This window comes from Aulonocara sp. 'chitande type north' Nkhata Bay, linkage group LG15 (assembly GCF_057382095.1).
Source record: "Aulonocara sp. 'chitande type north' Nkhata Bay isolate Kocher_YH1m ecotype deep benthic linkage group LG15, A_spYH_male_GT1.1, whole genome shotgun sequence".
Lineage (NCBI taxonomy): Eukaryota > Metazoa > Chordata > Actinopteri > Cichliformes > Cichlidae > Aulonocara > Aulonocara sp. 'chitande type north' Nkhata Bay.
The window spans coordinates 5713030-5731667 of NC_141358.1; the positions used below are offsets into that span (position 1 = coordinate 5713030).

At 40.8% G+C, this 18638-nt stretch overlaps 1 protein-coding gene across 3 annotated transcripts in view; it reads right to left on the reverse strand.

Annotated features, from left to right (window-relative positions):
- LOC147312342 (MAM domain-containing glycosylphosphatidylinositol anchor protein 2) overlaps window positions 1-18638 on the reverse strand; it is a 198961-nt gene that overhangs the window by 48527 nt on the left and 131796 nt on the right. Inside the window, exon 9 of one of the 3 annotated variants that reach the window (XM_086263597.1) lies at window positions 8766-9059. The exons of 1 other annotated variant lie outside the window; for it this stretch is intronic. In XM_086263597.1, the coding sequence (XP_086119723.1) occupies window positions 8766-9059 (294 nt within the window). Of the gene's footprint in view, window positions 1-8765; window positions 9087-18638 lie in introns of all 3 variants that reach the window. One more of the 3 variants, XM_086263596.1, reaches the window with a different exon arrangement.

An 18638-nucleotide genomic window follows, 5' to 3' on the forward strand; every position in this document is an offset into this window, starting at 1 on the left:
AATAGTGTCCGCTTGACTGGTTAACAATAAACTTGAGCTTCAATCAAAATGGATTCCATTTTTCTTCTGCCTGTTTTGAGTGGGGAAGTGTCAGACGTTTATTTGGTCCCTATTTTTCTTTCATCTGTTTTCTTGTCTGACAGTAATTCCTCAGGGCAGCCATTTTACATAAAGTTAAAGTACCCGTACAATGATACAATTACAAATCTTTCATTCAAAATTTTAATTAAATGAGGCAACGTGAGTTTTAAAAATGTACTTCAAAGAAAACAAAAAAAGGCAGCATAAGGAATGCCCCAGACAAAATCTGTGACATTATTAGTCTAAGTTCCTCCCCCCAAAAAGTAGATATTAAAAACATTATGGATTCTCCAATAATGAATGACCAGCACAAACAAATAAAAAAATGGTTTTCAGTACAGGAAAGGTAAAAAGATATTGACTTGGTTGCTAAAGTGAATGGTGTATAGTGTTAATTTTCACTGCACTATTAACCTGAGATAAAACCACAGTTATGTTGGTATTATCTGATTTGTATCTGCATACTAACATCTAATTCTCGGGTGTTCAATGTAAAAATAGTTAAGACCATCACCAAAACTCAACGTTTCATGATTTTACCCCCAATAAAAAAGGAGCTGTTGCTTCTCAGTCTTGATAGGTTGACCAAAGTCAGTGAAAAAAAGTTGTGGAAATCTACATTATGCGAGATCAAAAATAGGGAAAAATGTTAAAATGCAGAGTGCCCTCTCTGCTACTGAGGTACATATAGCGTGGTGTAAAAAAGTGTCTGCCCCTTTACTTGATTTCCTAGTTTTTCATATTTGTCATACAAACACACCATGTTTCAGATCACCACACAAATTTTAGATATTAGACAAAGATAACCCAAGTAAATTCAAAATGCAGTTTTTAAATGCTGATTTCTTCGATTAAAGGTTAAATGTTATCCAGACTTACCTCGCCCTTTGTGAAAAAGTAATTGCCCCTGTTGTTAAAACATGAAGTAACTGTAACCACATTTTATGAAAAGCTGAATTCAGTTTCACTAAACATGCTCAGGCTTGATTACTGGCAGACCTGTTGAATAAAGAAATTACTCAAATAGAACCTGTCTGACAAAGTGAAGCAGGCGAAAAGAGCTCAAAAAGCAACACATCGTGCTATGACCTAAAGGATCACCTGAGAAACAAAGTCTGGAAAAGGTTACAAAGCATTTCTAAGACTTTGGAACTCCAGTGAACCACAGCGAGAGCCATTATCCACAAATTGAGAAAAACTTCGAATAGTGGTGAAACTTCCCAGGAGTGACCAGCCTACCAAAATTACTCCAAGAGCACATCAACAACTCATCCAGGAGGTCACGAAAGAACCCAGAACAACATTAAAGCACTGCAGGCTTCACATGTCTCCGTTAAGGCCAGAGTTCATGATTCAACAATAAGAAAGAGACTGAGCAAGAGAAGAATTGAAGGAGAAAAACACTGCTGACCAAAAATGTCTCACATTTGCCAAAAAAACATCTTGATGATCCCAGAAACCTTTAGGAAAATATTCTGTGGACTGAGGAGACAAAAGCATCTTGAAGGAGAATGTTCGGCCATCTGTCTGTGACCTCAAGCTGAAGCACACTCGGGTTCTGTACCAGGACAAGGATCCAAAACACAACAGGAAGACCACCTCTGAATGGCTTACGAAAAACAAAATGAAGACTTTGGAGTGGCCTATTCAAAGTCCTGACCTGAATCTGATTGAGATGCTGTGGCATGACCCTAAAAAGGCAGTTCATGCTCTAAAACCCTCTGATGCGGCTGAATTACAGCAATTCTGCATGGATAAGTGGGCCAAAATTTCTCCACAGTGCTGTAAAAGATTCATTGCCAGTTGTCACAATTTTGAAACTGCATTTTGTGTTTACTTGGGTTAACACGCGCACACACACACACACACACACACACACCACTGTTGTGCTCTCATTATGCTACTAATATAGGTCTTAATAGCACATCTAAATTTATTGCAATTTAAGCATAGACAAACTAGACAAACCAGAAGAGGATTATGTGACATCGCAAGCACTAACTGCTCAGATATTACTGATATGTTAGGCCCCAGTCACACAGGACTAGATACCAGCTGGCAGCGTTCTGGCAATATTTGGTCACCAGGGATAAATATGTATTATCGAATTGGTGAGTCATTGTTGGGGGTTGCTGGCTAGGTGAAATCAGTCCCAAAGAGGTGTTACCCTAAAAGATTCCTTGTGATGCCTTGGTTAAAATTTTTTTGCATGCAACATGCAGATAGAAATACCCGTAAACACTTGCTAACTTCCAGCTGGTTGGCAGTAAGACTTAATAAAGTGGAATGCAAACTGGAAACGGAGAATGATTGATAAGCACAACTTGTAATTTAAAGGAGAACATTCTCAATTTCCAGTTTGTGCTGCACATTCACTGCAAATGCAAACCATTAGCAACTGAATGTGACAGGTGAGACCTGAGTCTGGGAACCGCCCCTCAAGGGCGGAGCTGGTCTTTGCCCCTTCATAAGATCAGGTGTGGGCAATTAGCTATCCTCTAGCGAACCTGAAGCTGTGAGTGCTTGGTCCAAGCTGGGCAAGTTGGTGTTTTTAATTCCTTTCTATAAAAGCCTGATGCGGGTCCCACTAAACTTCTGTTAGAATGGTGGGAAACATTGCGTTCCTGTGAGAGTAGTGGACTTCACCGCCACTGACCCACATTTATTAGGGTGTGACGCAAACTTGTGGACAGAGTACAGAGCTGCTGCTTTGCCAAGTGGATTTCTGGCTGCGGGCAAAGGACCCGACACGTCACTGAATTTTAAACTGTTTTAACCTGGTGTAATTCGACAGACTGACTGCTGCGGCTGTCGATCATGTTTGTTTCTTGTTTTATTTTTCTGTATCAGTAGGCACCACAGATATTGATTCTTTTAGTGTTTTAACCCTTTTAATATATATATATATATATATATATATATATATATATATATATATATATATATAAATAATTGTCGCAGACGGTGAAGGCGCGGCGTGGAAAGCAAATCCTTTTTTTGTCTCGCCGCTTTTGCATGCACAGCGGTGGGCCTGAGTGAAGACGGCACTGAAAATTTGCCTTTTTCTATAGTGTCTTTCCCATTTGGGGTTATGTGTGAGTTGCCGTCCCTTTTTAACCTCGATTTGTTCTTAAACGGTTCCCCGCAGCGCTTATCCTACAATCATACAGTTTTATCGTTTTTATTAAAGTAAAGTTTTTAATTGTTTTTAGGTGCTGCTGTTATACTGTTACTTTTATTTTGTATTGAAAGTAAAACCCTTTTTAACTGACTGTGCGCCTACGGCTCTGTCCTATTTTAAATAGGTACCTATCACGAGTCACAAACGGTAATTTGCTGGTGTCCAAAGCATTTGCAAGGAGGTTTTTCGTGCAGCAATTTTACCTGGCAACTGCTAGTCAACTCTAATATGTACACATTTTTCCTTACTATGACGTCACTAGGCCTGACTGCTAAAGCTCAGCCATGCAGGGGCTTCAGTAATTAATTTCACAGCAACTTCTATTAACATTCAGCAAACACTTGCCAACCAGTTGGGTAATTTCCCCCTTGCGACTTGTCGTTATCAGGTGGTTGCTGATTGACTTCTGGGCCTGTGTGACTGGGACCGTAGCCACGGGGAGAAGATAATGACTAGTAAACATGCTATTCTAGTGAAAGCTAACATGTTTGAAGATCAAGGGCATACTGGAATTATGCCATGATGATATAGTTATATGATATAGTTTTTTTTTTGTTTTTTTGTTTTTTAACCAGTGCAGGGGAAAAAATGGGTAAAAAACAAATGCCTTATACATTGGATTAGTTTTAGGTCATTAGATTAAGTCTTTGCTTTCATATAACACATCATATTTGATCTCCATAGGCAGTGATTTAAATAACAGTATCTGAGAGATTAGAAAGGCAATGTGTTGAAAAGATTTCAACACTGAAAATGTGGAAAAAAAAGTTGCTGAATCTGTTCAAACACCATTTTTTGTAAGGAGCCAGTTTCCAGAAAGGTTAAAATGTATTGTTATCCTTCATTGATATAGATGTTTGCGATGTTAAAAGCAGAATATTTACTTACAGTAGTGGAGTAGATACCTCCCTACATTTATTGTTTGAACTTACATGTGACATACCAGCGTTCAATTCAGAAAAATGTGACATTTTATACAACTTCAGCAGCTGTACGTGGGCGTATAAAAGCAAAACAAAAGCCTTGGGCTCAGATGCAACGAAAAGCGTTCTTGTGGGAGAATAACCTTTGTAGCATAGCATGCTTCAATATGAAGTCTTGATGGAGCAAAAAAGCATTCATTAGGAAGTCAAACAGATATATATGGAATATAAAATGATAACCCTGATTTATAATGAGCCTCTGTGTTGAATAATGTAGGGGACGCTTCTCTGCATCAGTACGCCTTACTTCCCTCATGCTACAGCCGCTGCAATCAAAAAATGAACTTGCGCACCATCTGCATTAGCATATTGTTATTAAAACATAGGGATAATTTATGAACCTAAATATACAATTAATGATAATCAATGTAGATTTTTTAGCGTGACGAGTGGCCTGGTGATCCACTAATAGGTTTAGCTCACTCAGTAACCAAGTTATAAATTATTCTGTCAAAGCCGTGCACAGGCTTCTGTTTACAACCTACATATTCACTGACCTTTTCTGGTGCGGATTCGATGCGCCTGATCAATTCAATATTGTTCCACAAAAAGGGTTATTAAAATTTCATCCCCAAATGCGTGGTGTGAGCACTGCTGTAATGTAAAAGATTAATCTGCTGGTGTTAAGTTGGCGTTAGGCTAATGTGAGTCGCTCTAAAATGATTCACATTAGAGTGGGCCTCAGGGGCCGGCATTGCAGCCCTTCTTGATGCAGAAAGGAAAATTAATTAAAAACAATAATCGTGTAATTCTGCTCATTACTTTTGCCCAGGCTGTAACTTCTTTATCCCACTGTGTCTTTTTGATGTGTGTCAGATAGTCAGGTGCTTGCTCAAGGGGACTACTGCACGGTTGCATCAGGCAGGTGTCATGGGCAACGCAAGGAGCAACAGAAGGGAAGCCTGTATAAAAGATTCCTGTGCATCTGGGCCGAAGTAGAACTTGATAACTCACTCTGACAGACAGTGGTATCTAGGACAGAAGACCACTCTATACCTCTTCGTTTTCCATTTCTTTTTGCTTCTTCACTTCCTCTCTCTCAAGTCCCTGGACCATGCCAAGTCAGTTTGACTAAGAACATTAGGGTGTCACAGCTTGGGATTTGGCGTTTGCAATTCTATTAGAGCGTCGACTCTAAAGGCAAACGTCTTCCATTCCCTCTACCTCTCCTCCTGGCGTCGCCTCTGCCAGCCAACAGATGCAGGTTTTTACATATCAAAGCTGTTGACTTGCCAGAGTCATTTCTTCACGCCTCTAATGCTCTTTGCTTCAGAGGACTGTACCTCGGTCCCTTGATCAAGTTACTAAACGCGGCTTTGCACATGGCTCACCACCAAAGGCGGGTGGCTCACGCTGGGACCTGGAAATGCAGGCGAGAAAAGCATCTCAGAGGGATTGGCTTGTGCTTACACACCGTGAGACAGGCCAAGTGAAAGAAGGGAGGGGGCATACCGACAGGCGTATGGAGGAAACAACAAAAGCCGGGCCAGACCGTGTTAATAAAGTAAATTCTTAAGTGGAGAAAGACGATCAAAGGTCCATGTATTTGGCAAATGCAATCCACAGCGTGCACTGAGGTGTACACAGGGTGGACGCGTTTCCCCAATATGCTCAAAGTGTGTCAAAGCAATCCAACAGTTCAAATGCAGATTGTTTGTGCTTTTGAAACTTAGGCTTTGATGCCAACTATTAATAAGTAAAAAGACTGACAAACAGAACTAGCTCTGAAGCAGGAACATGGCAGATTGATTTATCAATACCGAAGCCCTAATAAGTCTCTTCATTATGTGTTCTCCTTTGAAGATGGAGAACAGATGAAAGTGTTGTATGACATCAAGAACTGTAGCATCAGAGAGGTACTTTATTAAAATAATACTAGATAATGAGAGATAATTGCATTCTCAGAATAAATTGTGTTGAAAGGAACAGATAGAATTATCTGGAGTGAATTGATGCGCTTCACTGCGAGTCTTATACTGCGTGTGTCGATGACGCAACTCCATGCCAAGGCAAATCCATGTTTGAGAAGGAGTAGATTTAAAGGCATGCGTGTCTTTAAGCTGAGGTCTCGGAGTCTCGGTTTCCCCCTCCTTGCCTCTTGAGGCATGTCTTCTCCATCTGAGTGTCCCTAACAACAGTCACTCTCTGCAAGTGACCCTTCTGCCACAGTTGCACATACAGAGGGGAGAAAGCAGCAGCAGCTTGTGATAAGAGATGACCTTTCATGGTTGGATGTCAGAGGTGAGAAATACTGCCTGAAAGCATGTGTGATACTGACCTCGACTCTGAGATGGGGTCATTCAGAGGTTATAGAACTTCCGCTTGTTATGTTAAAAATATTGGCAAAGCTTTTAATGTATTTTTTAACATCTTTATCATATTGGACTTAACTGGGGCCTACTCTAGAACCCTGGGTCTTGCCTTGAGATCATCGGTCATCCCAGACAGCTCATCAACTAGTCATACTGTGGTTAGTGAGTGTTCCTGGAGGTTGCTGACTGTAGCCAGGTGAAATTGGTCATAAAGCAAGTGCTGCATTCAAAAAAACTTCTATGTGATTTCTTGGGCCACACATTGCCTGTCGCGTGTATATTAATTGTTTTACTTATGAGATAGCTTTATGATTGCACTGTAACAGTTTTGGCATTTTTATTATTATTACAAACAAGGATTTAGATATTTGTAATTTTTTTTCATTACAGTGGTAAAATACACCTTTGTCTTGATTTTGTTGATAAACTCTGGTCATGACAGCGGCATCTTATTTACTTTAATAACCCACAGTGTTAAAGAATGTGGCCCAGGTACAGCCAGCAGACTGTATGTTTTAGGTTATGTGTTAGATACTGCATCTTTTACAGTGACATGTATTTTGCTTAATTTCATGCATACTATTTAAAAGTATTATTGGCAAAAAGACTAACCCAATTTAAACAGATCAAATTTAAATGTGTCAGAGCTTTTAAGTAGTTACTGATTTGCGGATGAAGTTGTAACATTTGAATATGAAGCAAAAGCAGAAAGAATTAATTCTGTCATGTTGACCAGAAAGCTTCAGCTTATTTGCCATAAGCTGATTTCTGGTGAGAGGGAAAAGCTGCATTATCCATTTTTGAACTATTAATAAATGAATAACAAATAAATAAAATACCTGGCTTTGCTTGTTGAATTTTGGATTCAACTATTTATTTGGTTCCAAAACACTGCCCTTGCGTGAGACAGCAGATCCAGTGAATGCTGCTAATTAATAAAAAGCATCTCAGAGTTTAAATCCGTTGTTTACTTTTCGGTGTCAGACTTGGGTTTGTGGGAAAGCCACTAACCTTTGATACGAGCTGTCATTGCTGCATAATCTTTATCAATTCAGCCCCAAATTTAAGACAGTCTTCTTCAAAGCGCATCAAAACTTCATTAACTCTCTTAATACAGACAAGGCTGTAACAGCTAAGCTGAAATGTGAACGCTACAGAAAAAGTACAATAAAACTCTTAAATAACTGAGGGTAAAGTGTGGCGCTAAGAAAACAGCAGCTGAACTTCCTCTTCAAGCAAAATATCAGTAGTTGCTTGGGTAAACTTCTGTAGTTTTCTCTTTGGCAGGTCCAGTGTTGACAATACTTGATATATGCACCAAATTCAGTGTAATATATTTCACAATGTGCTTTAAAACAGCTGTGTTGCTGCTTAGGTTCCTTTTAGGTAAAGGAGTGAATGCATTATTTGAAACAGAAGAATGTATGGATTAACTAAGTGGGCCATGGAGAAAACAATGGAAGCCATGAGAGTTTATCCATTTCCTATGATAACTTGCCAGCGACTGGTAAGCACCCAGCATGGATGGCTTTCATTTCCTTCTTATCCATCTTCCCCTCTTTCTTTGGTGGAGAAAAACCTCCCCGAATCTTCAGTGAGTGACACTTCTTTCAATTCCTGGTGCTCATCCAAAATATTCTATTTGGATGTCCATAAATGAAGACGAAATGAATACCAGTGGGAACAAATTAGCCGGTCACTAATTAGCTCTTAAGCTAATGCTGAATGTCATGTGTTAAAGGAGGGTAAAGGAGTGTCAATGAATGGTGGTGGCACACAGTCTTCAGGTCATCACACAAACACACATCCAGGCCCTTTCAAATGGGGGCATCAGCATCAAGAGCTTTGTGTCTCAGTAAATATTAGTTCTGCTCAGCTCGCACTCAGCAGATAAAGTCCTCAGTGTGGGAGGCGGAGTCAGAGCAGTTTCCTCTTAGACCTGACGGAGGGTACCAGGGGACTAGACTAATTTTACAGCCTTCAGAAAGAAATTGGATGGGTGCAAATGAAAAGAAATGGGTGAATGTTCAATTCTGGTCACACTGGACTAGAATAATTACACGGTATACAAAAGAAAATACATCACAGTAACAAATGGTGCACCACATGTACAAACACATTATTTCACTGCTACAAGTTATACCACAAAAATGCATTTCCCCACAAATTTAGACACATATAGAAAATACCCACAGTCTGTCAACTCACATTGTACAATCAGCTCCACTATGGCCTCCCGGGGCTTCACGTTGAACCCATTATACTGGCTGGTCTGGCAGCGGTACGAGCCCGTCATCTCCCTGGACACATTAACAATACGCAGCACGCCGTCGTAGCTCTCCATCTGCATGCTGCCGTCTGGCATGGGCGCTTCCTTATCCGCTCGCGACCACAGGATGATCGGCTTGGGCTTCCCTGAAACAAGGCACTCCAGCTCCACTGTGTCACCCTCGCGGGCCACCAGGGGAGACTTGCCCCGTGGGACTGTCAGGTTGGGGGGAACTAAGAAAGAGAAAAACAAAGGAGGGACTGATATGGGGCTCTAGAAAGTCAGCAGGCGGGGTAAGAGGAAATAGTCAACTTGGGGAAAGTTGTGGCGAAAAAGGTATGGAGGGGAAAGCGAATGAGCATCCAAAGTTGCGATGGCAATGAAGCGGCATCTCAGCAACATACACAGCTTTTATGGAAGCACCATGCGGATATTAGCAACAGTAATGTCTAACGGCTGGGACTAGACAGTCTGAACATGTACTCTACGCAAAACCACCACGAAGGACAGCAGTGAGAAGGTTTAATGCTATCAAGCAATGGCAAACGATGAACAATGCAATGAGCGGACAAGCAAATTCTAAATAGTTAATGACAGCCTTTATTAGCTAAACAAGTCCAGGTACTAAAAAGACTAAGGAATGTAGACCATGCAGTAAACTACAGAGTAAGAGTTCTGTTTGCACATCCACTCTGAATGCATGAAGATCAGGCAGATTAGGCCTCACAAGGGATTAGTCCAGTGAAATCTAAGACATAGTTCACAATCAGCGCAGCAACCGATGTTCAACTGGATTGAATAAAACAGTTACAAAATAAACATGCAGAGGAGAAAAGTAAGACATGATATTTATATATATATATGTATATAATAAAAAAAAGCAAACCAGCAGTTCAACAGTTTGTAAAGCACTCCTGTTGCCTTTGATGCCAGGAGTTAGATTGATTCCAAGCTTGTGTTTATACATGATTGTGGGTCATTGTAAATCACAAAACCGAGAGAAGAGATTTCCTTGTAACTACAAAGTCTTGATCTTCATATGAGCTATCCTTACACTTCTAATACACTCTCAGCAGTAGCAGCACTGGCATTACAATCAACAGCCAAACAGCATTGTTACTTTCACTGTCACATTTTCATCATCTCCTCACTTTCCCATCACAAAACTATTTTTCTGAGACGTTTTCCACAGCTAAAATCACTTTAACATTCATAGTTGCATCATCGCAATCAATCGTCACAGCTTTTTACTTCCCTACCCTCCTCCTATCCTAGTCGTGCAACCACTCAGTCTCAATCTAGCACCCCATAATTTAGAGCATTTACAAGAGAACCCTCCCAAAGGTGATGCAGCACTGAGCCTGGCCATGTAACAAAAATATGACCCAATAAATAGATACCTGCCTTTTTTACAACAGGTATTTTAGAGTCTGGGTGAGTGCAAACAATTAATAATAAAAAAGAGGAAGAAGAAGATTTGCAGATATCCTTGAGTGTGTTTATGTGTGCATCTGTCTTTTCTAAGTGTGGAAGGCAGGAAATCTAGCAGGTTGGATCAAATAGTCTGGTTCCTCACCAAGCATGCTGGCCAAGTAAATTTGTTTAATTAGTAAACTTGGCAAATTGCGCCGGCTCCTAGAGTGCTGTGTATGTGTATAAGTGTGTTCATATGCGAGTCCAAATCATCAACAGACTCCAGCTCTGTTTTGTAGCACTGTTCCGAAAAATAGTTTACAGCCAGCAATTTGAGGAGTGAAAATCTTCTCAGCAATGATGAAACCGTGTCGTGCTTCCCTGATGATTTTCGAATCACTGTCATTCTGCCCAAACAATGCTGCAGCTGGAATGGAGTCAAGCCACATTGGAGTTTCACAGTGATGAAATCACCAGCAATCTCACGAAAACGAAACAGAGTCCAGCTATATTTCTTTGAACCCCATTTTTTGTGTGGGTAAGAGGTGAGAATCCTGCAGACGTTTCACTGCTCCAGCTCCAGGTCAGATTCCTTTTGTCCTCCCCCCAGAGTCTTGGATAAATTATCACACTGTCAGAAACAAGGCAATCTCACGATCCTCAAGTATTAGGTTGTGCCTTTTAAAGACTCTGTGGCACTCTAAAATTAGCTCATTGTTGATAGCTCGGCAATTATGACCAAGAATTGAATAAATGCTGTAAACAGGGCATGCTGTCAGACAATCTTATTCGTGGATTTTTTTTCTTTTAAGAATGAGAACAAAGCTGCAATTATTAATTGATTTAAAAACTGGAACTAAACAATATTTAGTCTAATCTAGTCTAGTCAATGTTTGGAGTAATGTGATAAACATGCTAGCAAATGCGTGCCCACTTCCATGAGGCACGGAGAAATAAATGGGCTACAGAATCAAAACAATGAGCTGAAAAATACTAAAAAATACTAACATTCTGTAGAGTTGGATGATAATTCTCTATGATAACATCACAGTACTTTCATTTTCTGTCATTCCAATAACATCTATTACTACAGTATCTGGATAACAGGTTTTGATTACTGTAATACAAGAAATGAAAAGCTATTACCTAACTCCGCACATAAACCAGATCATGAGCCAGTGAATACCAAAAAAACATGATGGTGTGATTTGCATGAAATAATGAAGTCTGGTCATTCATAGATAAAATACTGGCATTGTGTTTGGCACTACAGAAAAAAAAAAAGGCCCTCCAAAGAGCCAGTGGTGGCGGACCCTCATTTCATCCTTGCACATTTGCTGATTTTTTTTATTCACACAATGTCTCAATTTTAACAGCAAAGGTTTAAATCCACTTTGCTATTCAGAGCATTTCCTTGGGTTAAAACAATGAAGTAGTGAGTTTGAAAGGACAGGAGAGGAGCAGCAAGCATCCATTAGAGTGTGGAGGAGAGGTTTATTCACCGAGTTGCCATCATTACACCTGGCCTCTCCACTGCCTAGATTAGGCAGGCAATTACAGTTTGTCTACCTGTTGGGTTTGGCTGGCTATCAGCTGCCATTGTCTCTCCTCACACCACAATGAAAAAAAAAAAACAGACAGGCACTCAGAAACTCGCACATCCTTCTCTCTTGCTTACTCTGTACATTACTCTTCCTCTTGCTCTCTTTTTTCCAAGTGAACACCCTGCCTCAGTGTTTGAGTCTGACCACTGCGATGCTCAGTGTGGAAGGGAGCCTGCTACTGGTTTTCACTGTGCTCTCATTGTGCCAGAGCCATCCAAATGCCAGTGATGCCTGCAAGGCATGCCCGCTGTGTGCGTACGTCTTTGCAGCGCGCGTGCGTCCGCGCGGTTAATGTCTCTGCACGTGCACATGTGCACGTATCGCTCACTGCTTCTCTCCTCGCCCACGGGTGACACCATGCTGTGATCCTGCCTCAGTTCCTCAATGAGATGCGATGCTTCTTCTCTTTGCTACTGAGCAAAAACACTGTGCGTATGTATCTGTAGGTTTATGGGTTAAATCAAGATAGGACCTTCTAGTCTGGCCTCAGCACTGCGCTGAAACGATCCTTCAAATGTAGCTTTTAATTATGATCCATCAGCACTGCAGCAGACGCAGAACAACATGAGCTAACTGCAAAAAGGTAGAAATAACTGGCACTTTGAATTTTCTTACAGCGACAGGATCCAGAGTGATGTTTTAGAGAATAAACATTCCCACTGCCCCCTTTTTTCGGGTAAGTGCTATGACATCACTCCTCATCACCATGGCAACATAGTGCTCTCGACTAAACCAGGTCCTGCAGTGTGTGTGTGTGTGTGTGTGTGTGTATGCATGCATGCATGAGACTGTGTGCTCAGACAGCTTGAGGCCAATGAGTTGGTCACAATGTGACAGGACTCTGTTCCTCAGAGTCCTGATGCTCTGGGGACAGAGTGAAGAGTCCCATAGGTGCACTGTGGACATGTTTTTGAATCTGTGTGTTTCTGTGTGTCTGTTTTGGGGGAGGCTGTATCTACACCCTGAGTCGCTGAAGTGCAATAAATATACACAGATGTGTTAAATTTGGAAGAGTGCACCCACAGACTGCTGTGACACAGCAGTGACAAGACTGACATAACAATGTGTGCGCGTTTGTGTGTGTGTGTTTTGAGCTCTGTGTCATTCCCCTGAGATTTCATAACCTACAATCAATCTCAAAAACTCTTCACATGGATCAGACTGTAGCACAGCAGATTTTATACCAGTGCCTTCTTTTTTTTTGTTTAACCAACAAAACAGAATAAAAGAAATGTCCAGTCTAAAAACAAATGCATGCAACCACTTTTCTACTGCTAAGCAGGGAACAACTCCCATGGATGGCCCACAGTTTATGTAAATTGCTCAAGGGGCCTTCACAGTAGTTAATGAGGGAGGGAGAGTGTTTCTTATTCATGTTTCTCAGATTTTCCCAGCTGCACGGGGAGGTGATTTCCCAGATGGTCACCTCCATAAAGCATGACTGCAGGTGTTGCGGTGGAGGCTATAGGCAGGTACACTGAGCACAAATGCAGCAAGTTATCTCATCTTATTCAAATATGTTGTACTCTGAAAACAATCTGAGCTATGGATACACCCCTGCTATCCAACGTCTCCAAACATCCACATAAGCGTGTTTATTAACAAACTGAAGTTTTTATTTGCGCTGACACTTTGGGCACCGGTAATCTACCACAGGAACATCACAGGTGCTGTGCTGACATATTGCGCCCAGCGCCATTGTAGAAGTGGCATCTATTGTTGTCATATGGTGGATTTCTCAGGACAGTGTCCCAGCTGTGGGACAGCTGGTAAGCCCCTTCATCGCAGTTCATCGCTCACTGTTAGTCTATTGGGTCGTTCATCCAGTTTTGGGGATTGGTTCCTGTGTGCAGTTTATAATTTCATTTTCAAACCTTGAATTAATGAATTTTCGATTTTAGATGTGAATGCTCTACAAGACCAAAGACAAACTTGTTATTCAGGCCATTTGCTCAGTTGGAAAGATTTCTATCTGTCACGTGACATTGCCTCAGCATACTGAAGGTGATGGAGCTGGGATCTGCATTAAAATGATATATGCAATTTAGATCTTTAATGAAAAAATACAACCAAATAACTAACTGCTCTCTAAGGATTTAGGGATGTAAATAAATGGTCAACTCAGCAGAAAATGAATGTACTGTTCAATTTCGTTCCACCTCATGTTAACATGTGATGCGAATGACAAATAAAGCTCCTTGAATCCTTGAAAGCTCTGCTGTAGGTGGTCATATGAACCCTCCCTTTGAAGCTACTACCCCTCACAGTGTTTATAACATAATTATAAAGTGACTTTTCACGCTGAATTGTTCAAATAATTTTTAAAAATAATTTAAATATATGTTAATAGCCTGTTTTGTTGCTCTCCTCTGACCTGTGTTTCACAGTGTGTACCTCTTTTGCTGTGCTTTGCTCCAAACAGACACATGTGGAGTCAAGCAAAGCAGAGACCTGTGAAATGAAGGCACTATCAGTTAAGTTTATGACAACTCATCACTATCTGTATGCTTTATTTTGTAGTATGCTGCATTACAATCTGATGGCCAGAGCACAGTATCATCTGTTCTTTTAAGCAAAGCCAACCTGATTTGGTGGAAGGAAAAAAAAGAAAGCGACTGGGTGGCTTACTGTGGCCTATCAGTGCTGGGGATGGTTATTTATTTATTTTTACTCTTGTGTAAACAACCTTTCTGGTTATAAGTGATACGAAGGTTGAATTATGTGTGCCATAAAGCTTTTCAAACCAAAGTGCAAGTGCTAGCTCGTATGGCTCACTAGATTACCAGTAGTAGCTAAGCATTTCTTCCAAGGCAATCACACGCATAATTCATTTCATGCATTAAGCTTATGGAGTTAGAAAGTCCTGTTATTGACAAGAACATTCACTGTGTAGTATTTCTCAACTGCCAATGAGCTGTTACAGGATGAAGTGAGAGGTCAAACCAATGTTAGCAGCTCTCTCAGGTTCTTTGTTAAATAGGGAGCTTAATGCTCCAGCAACTACACTTAAACCTGCTACCAAAAGCCTAGCACAAGACTAAACATTTTGCCACTTTTCTACACAGATTATTGGCCAGTAACCTTGAGTGTTTTCAACCACCTAAAAACCGTTTACAGTAGTTAAAGAGACAGCAAATTACAGCTGATAACTCTGCTCATATGGCTGATATTGTAGAAAAAGTAGTAATATTGCCATCGTTACCGAGGTGGTACACTACGTGAAAACATGTATTGGACAATACCTGTTAAGTTTTGAATTCATGGGTTTTCAGTTCCATTGCCACAGATGTGTAAAATCAAGCCATGCAGTCTGACAAATATTTGTGAAAGAGCAGTTTGAACTTTTTCACCCTGTAGTTGAGTCAGGATGCAGACCAGGTTTCTCTTTATAAGGGTCAGTGAATTTGCTGCTAAAACAAGCACATCAGAGTGGTCAACAGCCAGCAGTCATGTTGTCCCTATTAGAATCACATGTGGCACAGCCCTTTAGATGATGGCAGATCATGACAAATCAGAGTCAAAAAGACGACATTGTGCATAAAAGGAGTACACACAGAGAGCGGCGGGCCCCCCCTGCGCGTCTGATGACTCAAATTTTGTTGTAGAAAAAGGCTTGAACACTGTGTTTATTAAACCAACTCATTTCTTAATCAACTGAGCACTTGAAATTGATTTGCTTAATTAATTAACTGCAGTAATTCTTAAGATTGACAGAGACACTGGGTGGTGCCAGGATTTCAGGTGTGAGCAGGTTGCTAATTGAGGGACTCATCAAAGGCGGATTTATCACCCGCGCAAAAGGGGTGACTTTCAGTCATGATACTTCGTTTGTGATCAATCATGACGGTGATTTGTTGAATAAAAAAAAGTATCAAATGGGAGTCAAGGAAGCACAACTGTTTAAAAGATCCAAATGTAATTTAGGTTCCACTATTTTGATAATTACAATTCTGCTTTTTAGCGATTAGCTAAGTGGCTATCTGTGATCAAAATTAGCTTTAAATGTCAGAAATAAATCTGTAATTACTCGGCACGCTATTAAAATTTTATCTCTTAAATGTCCCACAGGTATTTCCGGTCTGAGTCCAAATAACATTTCAGAATGACAGTAATCACGTCATCTAACATAATCCAGCAAGACATAAACACACATTTTACACACAAGTTAATGAAAGGATTCATTTGCTTGTTCCTGTTAGAAGTTTATGGCATGTTTTACACTAATGCTCGTAACTCTTTTCAGCTGTTCCCTTGTCCCGTGGTTCTTAATCTTGACAGTATCCAAAGGGGAAGTCTGTGTCCTTGTTTTCAGACACTCATAAATAAGCATTAGCACCGCAATCTCCGGCAGCTCCGGCGAGGAAAGAAGCTGCTTATTTAACGAGTGTGTGAAGACGGTAAACTGCTTATTACTGCCGTTTTGCAAAAAGGGAGAAAATCGAGAAATTTGTGCTCGTCGAAGGTTGAAAGAATGGAAAAATAATAGTTTTCACTTTAATCAATGCATCCTGTGGAGTGGTCTCTGGCTAAGCGCTGGTTTCGAATCTGGAACTAGAGGCAGTGTTGGAACAGCCAGCAAGTGTGACATTGTTCAGAGAAGAGATACTTTAAAGCTCAAATGCTTTCCAATCACTTCCCCTGTACGAAACCTTGGCAAACCTGTGGTAATCTCCTCTAAACACTTTTATTAAGACTCCTAATTGCAGCTCAGGCTTTCTCCCTTCAGGAAAACAGGCAGAGGCACAGAAAAAGGGCTGCAGGCGCAAGGCGAGGCAGAGGCACAAGGCGCTTTAGTACACGGCAGCTATACAATGGCGCTCAGCTGAGACATTTCTCTGATTTGTGGCATCAATCTCGCTGAAAGAAACACGGCATCCTTTAGCAAACAGCCCAGTCACATCCAGGTAAAGCAGCAGGAATTTTAACCGGCAGAAACAAAATTCAGTATGTTATTTCCTGTGACAGGAACAGCTACTACAACGCAACTCTTTCATACTATTTCATACCCACACATTCGACCGGAACAATGAAAGCTTAAGAAGCAATAAAATCTAAGCCTTAAGGAAAGCTTTCATATCACAAAAGAGCCAGTCATTTCCGTGGTTATTTCCTCAGTCAGACGGCGGTGTTCTACTTATTTATTTATTTAGTTTTTTTGCACATTAAAGGATCTGTGTTAATACACTGGCATCGCCCAGGCACTCGGAAAGAAGAGAATGTGCTACTTAAAAGATAATGAGGAAACAATCTTGGCAGATGCGATTGATCCCACTGTTTTATAGCACAGGGATTATCAAAGGATTATCTAACAATAATTATGCACACAAGGTCGACACATTGCTTTCATGTTCACGCTGAGAGTGGCAGCCAGGTGTGTGTGATAGAAAAATAGTACAGTGAAAATGGGTAAGGCTGCGCGAGGGTGTAAATGTGGCTATCACCGTGTAGGCATATGTGTGTAAAAAGGGGACGTAAAGCTTGCTGGCAACCCGATCATCAAAACATCGCACAACCCAACAGTCACTTATCAGCACAGAACACATGCCAGGAAATTCAAAGCAAGAAAAAAGAGATATCTACAATGCCAGCAGCAACACCAACTCATGGGATTCCCCTCCACCCACCCTCTACATCCCCACCCCTCGAACGGAATCTGGAAGTTTGGGATGAGCCGAGGACAACCAGGAAACTCCCTCTTGGTGTCTGCGGGGTGTGGATATAAGGGGTGATTTCTCTCAGTGGAGTTAATTGCTGATCAACACACCTTTGCAGCTCATTCACTGACCTCACATATACAACACAGATAGCACAGATAAAGACGAGCATTCCTGTGATATCACATGCATGAATGTATAATTGCTTTTTCTCTCTAACCACTGCGTTCGGCTATTACTGCAAAACCTCCAGGGGATAAGAAAGCACAAAAGGTATTGTTAGCTTTACTAAATGTGCTTCGTAGCAATCTTTTAATAAATCGGTCTCTGTTCTGTTGTCCGTGAAACAGTAGCTTTTTTTTTCTTTTTGGATTTTGATTGATGTTAAAATCTAAAACAGTGGATAGAAAATAGAGTCAGTTTCTTTTTTGACTATTGTGCTCAAGACTGAATACTGTTATCAAAGCTTACACATAGTTTTTACTTTCTTTTGAAACAACTGACAAACAATAGAATGTCAAAGAATCAGAAGGACACAGTACATGACTGGTTTTCTTTGAGTCAGACTCAATACGACCCATACTAAACTGTATCAGCTCGGTAGACAAGGTGGACTGGTATGTTGTTATTAATAGGCTATTAGTGCCAGCCACTTGAACCTGTTCAAGTGCACATTACCACGGATGCATAATCACCCAGTCACATGGCAGCAACTCAATGCATTCAGGCATGCAGACGTGGTCAAGACGACCTGCTGAAGTTTGAACTGAGCATCAGAATGGGGAATAAAGGTCACTGAAGCGACTTTGAACATAGTATGGGTGTTGGTGATAAACGGGCTGTTTGAGTATTAAAGAAATTGCTGATCTACTAGGATTTTCTCACAAAGCCATCTCTGGGGTTTAAAGAGAATGATCCAAAAAAAAGGAACGGGAAACTGAGGCTACAATTCGCACGGGCTAACAAAATTGGACAATAGAAGATTGGAAAAATGTTCCCTTGTTTGATGAGTGTCGATTTCCGCTTTGACATTCTGATAGTAACAACAAAGCATGAAAACATGAAGCCAGCATCAACAATTCCAGCTGCTGGTGGTGTAATGGTGTGGGGGATATTTTTCTGGCACACTCTGGGCTACTTA